We start from the raw sequence: 5,859 nt of genomic DNA, 5'->3' as shown, positions 1-5,859 counted from the left end.
GAGAGTTAGTGGTGTTGAGGTTGTTGTTGGTAAAGTTACAGCTGGAAATAGTGACTATAGATTCATAGACAAGTGGTATATTCTTTGTTATTAGAAGCCCACTTGATGGTGAGTTACGAATAGTCACAGATGTAAGTCGAATGTTTTGAATATCTAGTAGTTTGATCATTCCCTCAATGAAAGTCACATTATTGATGTTGACTGTATTGATAAAATTAAAAGAAATCCCTGAAAACTTTATCGTTGGACTACCTCTACCAATTAATGTGATTGATGCTTTGTAATAATAATAATCAATTTCGAGGTATCTATTAATGTTCCTTGTCTTGTGAAGTGTGTAGTTTAAAGAGGTTCCTTCTTTACCCAGTACCAGTACATGATAATAGTATTCAGTGGTATTGATAGCATCCAGAGCATTGTCAATTTCAGTGTCTTTACAAGCTGTTACATTCACATCGTTCCCTTCATTATCTTCCACATAATAAAGACAGCAGGACTCATCCTCTTCATACCCCAAGCCATTCCTTATGTCTGTTAAGTTATTGATCTCATCTGCTTCAATAGGAGAGTTTGACTGTAGTAGGAATACACTTAGACTGGCAGATTGACTGCATTTAGCCTGAGCCTCATTGACAAAGAAGGCAAACAGAAGGAGTATTACAAGTGCCATTGCCTCTTCTTAACAAACACACCCTTTAAGAATATTCATCACATAGACATCGATGCTGCTATGAATTAACTTTAAGCAACTGACCCATTCCCTTTTATGGCTCAAGTATAGTAATTCACAAGCCAGAGCATGTTTATCTAACACACTATCTCAACACTATATGCACTAGTGTTTTATTGTATGTTATGTCAATTTGGCTTGTAGGAGAAACAAACTCAGCAGTTGAATGAAGTGTTGGAATCTCACTCTCACTTGGAGGAGGAGACTGAGAGGAAATGCAATGAACAGTTGAAACAGCTTGAGGAGGAGAAAGTAAATAATTTTTGGATCAGAATCATTATTAAATTTGTAGTACAATGCATGTAAGTATTGAGATATTGTGCAGTGATGAATTTAGTTTTTGAGTTTATGATGAATTTCATAGTTAGATTCAAGTCATGTATGTATACATTTATGCTCATAAGGTTAAACTAAAGTGCCTCTTTGAAGGAAAGGAAAAGGAATTCCAAGCACTGAAAGATGAAATAAGAGCTTTACATGTAAGTGGAATTGAAAAAGAGATAGTATATGCAATCTATTATAGATGATCAAGTATAATTTAGAAAAGAAGCTCAGTGAGCAAGTTAGTGTATAACTATTTGACATTAATACACATATATACATGTACATGTACATCACACACACATGTACATAGGAGTATACACTTCAAGTATTAAATGTCTCACAAGAGAATTATCACAGTCAATTGAGTCAAATGGAACAGCAGTGTGTTGATATGGAGGCAAAAGTAAACGAAGTCACTAAACTACTGGAGACATTAGAATCAAATGGTATACTATACTGATAATATTTACTGATATATGATATTACTTATATCCTTGAAGTGAGGGAGGCAGTAGAGTTAAATGGCAGACTAGCAACTGCTAATGACCATCAGCAATGTGTTGTTGACTCATATAAGGAAGAATTGGATACTTACCAGAAAGACTGCATCAAACTTAAAGTAAGCATAATAAAGTAATGTCTTGTTGATCTATTAATTTTTAGGCTAAACTAAAAGCAGAAGAGGTGGGTATAGAAATGAAGAAACCCACAAACATTGATCAGCAACTGAGAGTGGTAACTATACTGCATGTGTATTGTACAAGGCTTCATGCATATGTATTGATTCAGCTAATTCAATTGTGTGTTTATACACATGTACATGTACATATTATATGTACATGTATTATGCATGCATACTGTTTTGTAGGAGAGAGAGGTGACACATCAGCTACAGGAGCAGCTCTCTGATGTTCGAGTTGAATACTGCACTGTATTGAAGTCATTGAAAGAGGCTCACACTCTCATTGATAAGCACATTGATACTGCAAAGGAATCGTCAATTCGTGAAGTAAAGAGAATCAATGTATTATTATTAAAGATAATACTCTTTATATAGTTGTCACTGAAAGAAAGAGTGAGTGGGTTATCCAATGAAGTTAAGGAATTAAAGGGACAGTTAGCTGCATTGGAAGAGGAGTCTGGCAAGGACAAGCAAAACTTAATAGCCGAATCTAATCAACACAAGAAAGAGGTTAATTGGTATTTTAAAATATTGTCTTATTATCTTTTTTATTAGTTATCTGATTTAAGGCAGCGTTTGAGTACACTACAGGGAGACTATGCCAGCTTGCAGTTGAGTAATGAGGAATTAGAATCAGAGAAGAAACATCTTATTAGCAGGAAAACTGAAAATGAATGCATCCTTGATGATACAAAGAAACAGGTGAGGCTATTATGTTCTAGTAAATCTAGTATGTGTTATATATGTACATGATGATATTATTATTATAGTTAAATGCTGCAAAGGAAGAGATTGAGATTATAAGAGAAAAGTATTTATGCATAGAGAAGGAAAGAGATGAGCTTAAGATGAAGTATAATGGAGAGAATAAATGTGACAAAGAGGTATTAGTTTAATAAATTTTTCAGTTTTAATGTTGCTTCCAGGTTCAGTGTGATTTAGCTTTAGAAGAAGGTGCCGTTCTTCATAAGAGATTGCCATTGTCACAGGATCTTCTTGAATCCCCTCCACTGAAAAGACTCAAGTCAAGCAGCAGTGAATATGGAGAGTCAGAGACTCCCACCATTGCATCTGTTGAAGCTCAGGTACAAGACACAATGGATCAAATCATTGAGGCTGCAACAGCAAAGTTTATAGAACTCAGTCCAGAGGCTTTGATGAAGGAAACTGTAGTAGTGGATACAATTGAGTCTGATGAAAATGTTAAGGGAAATGAGGTTGAACTTGGAGAGGTAAAGGTCATTGATGTTAGCCCAGCTCCTATGGCAACCAGCACTCCTTCTGATGTAACAGAAGATAATATTATGATTCAGAAAATTGCTTCACACTCATTGACTTTGACACCTAATAAAGCTACTAGTGATAGTAAAGCTGTATCCTCTGTTGGCCTTGCTTCTGAAATAAAGACATCATTGATGAATAATTTTCCAACGTTATCTAAGAGTTTAACTGCTACAGATACTGTGACTGCTCCTGGTTCTAATGCATTGACTGAGGCTCATTCTAAAGCTCAAGTAGCTGAAACCAAAATACCCCATACCACTTCTAATACTACTGCTCCTAATACTAGTATTGCTAGCATTGCTAGTGCTAAGACTCATTCAAAAGCTTTAGGATCGTCAGAAGTTGAGATTATGTTCTCTGACAATGATGATGATGATGATGGGGATTTGATTGACACACAGTTAAGCAAGGAGATAGAAAGAGCTCATTCGTTGCTTCTTAATGATAGACTCAAGAGATCAAAATATCATAAAAATAAGACCATTATTAAATAGACTAGCATGCAAAAATCACCAAACTACCTGACCAAACTTCACCAAGATTGTATTCATTATTCATTATGTAGAGCTAGTTTATTAATAGTTATTTATTCATTACTCATTAGTGGGTCAAAGTAAATCTAAAATGATTCGCTGGCTGTCGTTACTTCTCTTAGTCTCTGTTGGATTTTGTCACCAATACTTGAGTCCTTTTGACTTTCTCAAGTATGAGGAAGCTGTTGTGAACACAGGTAGGCAGATACAGGGAGAGGAACACGTGTACTGTACAGCTGTAGCATAGTAGACTTAGAGTATTTTCCATTTGCAGCTAGACTTGCTGTATTTAAAGTGGCTGTGTTACACCATAGATGCTCTATTACATAATATATTTCTAGATCCCAGTGTGGTTATCACTGTCACTCCCAATCAGTTGAATAAATCAGGGGATTGGGTTACAGTTGCTTGGGATGGTGTATCTCATCCAGCAGATACTGACTGGATTGGTGTGTATGCTCCACCAAATGGAGAGGAGTCCATCGACCCATCTAAAATTGCACCAGTCAAATATCAAGTATGGGTTTCAATTCTTGAATTTTTTCACTTTATCTTTTGTCTCTCCCCCTTTCCTCTCTCCCTCTCTCTCTTTTAGTATTGTAAGGAATCTTCCACTTATTTGTCTTCTGGTAAAGGTTCTTTTAAGATTCGTCTGGTCAATGTGAGGACTCCTTACGTGTTTGCATTACTAACAGGAGGTGAGTGCAGCCTCTGAATTAGTCTAGACACAGACTACCTCTGAATATAAGCACCTTAAGTATTAATGGCAAGGATAATATTGTTTTAATTTTACCCTTGAAGTGTAAAAGGGTGTCAAAAACAATACTTTTAAATAAATCTTTATGTTTGTCACATTCCCTTTTTCTTTATTATAGGTTTTGATGCTCCTTCTCTCGTTGCTACATCTAAGCAGGTCACATTCTCCAGTCCCAATGAGCCACTCCAGCCTCATCTAGCACTAACCAATGACCCAACTACCCTATTGTATGTCTGCCATTACATTATCACCTTAATTCTTTATTCCTTCAGATTGACATGGAACACTAGAGATTCTAAAGAGCCAAAAGTCAAGTTTTGGCAAAATACGACAACTAATATAAGGACTCAGGCAGCTACTTCGAATAAATACACTAGCAAGGACATGTGTGGGCCTCCAGCTACTACTGTAGGATATATTGACCCAGGAATGCTTCATACTGCTAAACTGTCAGGGTAAGGAGAGAGAGGGGGGAATGATATAGACAAGCAATGGAGGATGGGCATTGGTTGTTTGAAAATGTGCAAAATTTAAGCATCTTTTGTTATTTGTACTTTTACTTCCACATTTCCCATAAAGAGCTGGATGCAATTTCAAGTCAATTTTAGAAAAAAAAACATGGACAATAGTTAATGATATTTTCAAAAATTTGACTCTAAAAGCATCTTTCTGATACCTATTAATTTATTGATATTTATAATACCCATTATTATTATTATTATTATTATTGCATGTACCTAGATTAACACCTGGTCAAGAGTATAACTATCAGTTTGGTGATGATCCTGAGTGGAGTCAAGTGTTCTCATTTCGTATGCCTCCTGCCCCTTCACCTAATGCTAGCATCACCTTCATTGCCTTTGGAGGTAAGTCCATTCCACTGTATAAGATTTGAGAGCTAATTAGTTCTAATACTTAATGGCCTTTCTGATTTGATCAAATTTGAATTTTTACCAATTTTTAAAGTTGCTCCAAAAGACCATGTACAATGTATTTGAGTTTGACCAAATTTTATCAAAAATCACTTTTACATATTTTATTATTATTATTCTATTTTTAGATATGGGTGAAGCTCAGGTGGATGACACACTCCAACCAATTCATGCACAGCCTCCAGCTATCAACAACACTAACCTCATGGCAAAGGAAGTGAATGAGAGAGACCTAGTACTTCACATTGGAGACATTAGCTATGCAAGGGGCTATGCTGGAGTGGTAAGATTATCATAATTATAAATTTTTATTTCTCTTTCGGCTTTTGCTCGTTTCTGCCCTTTCTCTGCTCTCTTTTTTGCTTCATCATTCTCTTAATCTTTTAATTCCTCTCTCTCTCTCTCTCTGTTATTCTAGTGGGATGAGTTCTTTGATCTCATTCAGCCGATATCATCTCGAGTCCCTTACATGGTGTGTGGTGGCAATCATGAAAGAGACTACCCACACTCTGGGTAATTAAATGTAACTAATTTGTGACTTTAATTTTTTTATTTTTCTAGTTCTTATTATGAAGGTACTGATTCTGGTGGAGAGTGTGGAGTACCTTACCAGATGA

At 35.8% G+C, this 5,859-nt stretch overlaps 3 protein-coding genes across 3 annotated transcripts in view; all 3 read left to right on the top strand.

Moving 5' to 3' along the window:
• The window catches only part of LOC109584553 (coiled-coil domain-containing protein 73-like), a 15,120-nt gene extending 13,429 nt beyond the window's left edge, over positions 1 to 1,691 (top strand). The window contains exons 4-8 of the mRNA XM_020000326.1: positions 875 to 982; positions 1,135 to 1,209; positions 1,254 to 1,292; positions 1,365 to 1,500; positions 1,555 to 1,691. Coding sequence (XP_019855885.1) covers positions 875 to 982; positions 1,135 to 1,209; positions 1,254 to 1,292; positions 1,365 to 1,500; positions 1,555 to 1,691 — 495 coding nt within the window. The remainder of the gene's footprint in view (positions 1 to 874; positions 983 to 1,134; positions 1,210 to 1,253; positions 1,293 to 1,364; positions 1,501 to 1,554) is intronic.
• A 35-nt stretch (positions 1,692 to 1,726) lies between these two features.
• Positions 1,727 to 3,638, top strand: LOC105313861 (protein bicaudal D-like). The gene is made up of 6 exons (XM_020000339.1): positions 1,727 to 1,789; positions 1,923 to 2,063; positions 2,112 to 2,246; positions 2,292 to 2,438; positions 2,507 to 2,620; positions 2,663 to 3,638. The coding sequence occupies exons 1-6, from the start codon at positions 1,751 to 1,753 to the stop codon at positions 3,512 to 3,514; spliced, it is 1,428 nt and encodes a 475-aa protein (XP_019855898.1). The 5' UTR covers positions 1,727 to 1,750; the 3' UTR covers positions 3,515 to 3,638.
• Positions 3,639 to 3,644: 6 nt separating this feature from the next.
• Positions 3,645 to 5,859, top strand: part of LOC100633946 (probable inactive purple acid phosphatase 27) — an 8,401-nt gene continuing 6,186 nt past the window's right edge. Inside the window, exons 1-9 of the mRNA XM_003388800.2 lie at positions 3,645 to 3,750; positions 3,895 to 4,070; positions 4,149 to 4,251; positions 4,429 to 4,537; positions 4,583 to 4,765; positions 5,052 to 5,176; positions 5,371 to 5,525; positions 5,661 to 5,755; positions 5,804 to 5,836. Of these exons, the coding sequence (XP_003388848.1) occupies positions 3,645 to 3,750; positions 3,895 to 4,070; positions 4,149 to 4,251; positions 4,429 to 4,537; positions 4,583 to 4,765; positions 5,052 to 5,176; positions 5,371 to 5,525; positions 5,661 to 5,755; positions 5,804 to 5,836 (1,085 nt within the window). The remainder of the gene's footprint in view (positions 3,751 to 3,894; positions 4,071 to 4,148; positions 4,252 to 4,428; positions 4,538 to 4,582; positions 4,766 to 5,051; positions 5,177 to 5,370; positions 5,526 to 5,660; positions 5,756 to 5,803; positions 5,837 to 5,859) is intronic.

Source organism: Amphimedon queenslandica, unplaced genomic scaffold (genome assembly GCF_000090795.2).
Source record: "Amphimedon queenslandica unplaced genomic scaffold, v1.1 AMPQUscaffold_13198, whole genome shotgun sequence".
Lineage (NCBI taxonomy): Eukaryota > Metazoa > Porifera > Demospongiae > Haplosclerida > Niphatidae > Amphimedon > Amphimedon queenslandica.
This window is presented reverse-complemented; position numbering and strand designations above follow the sequence as displayed.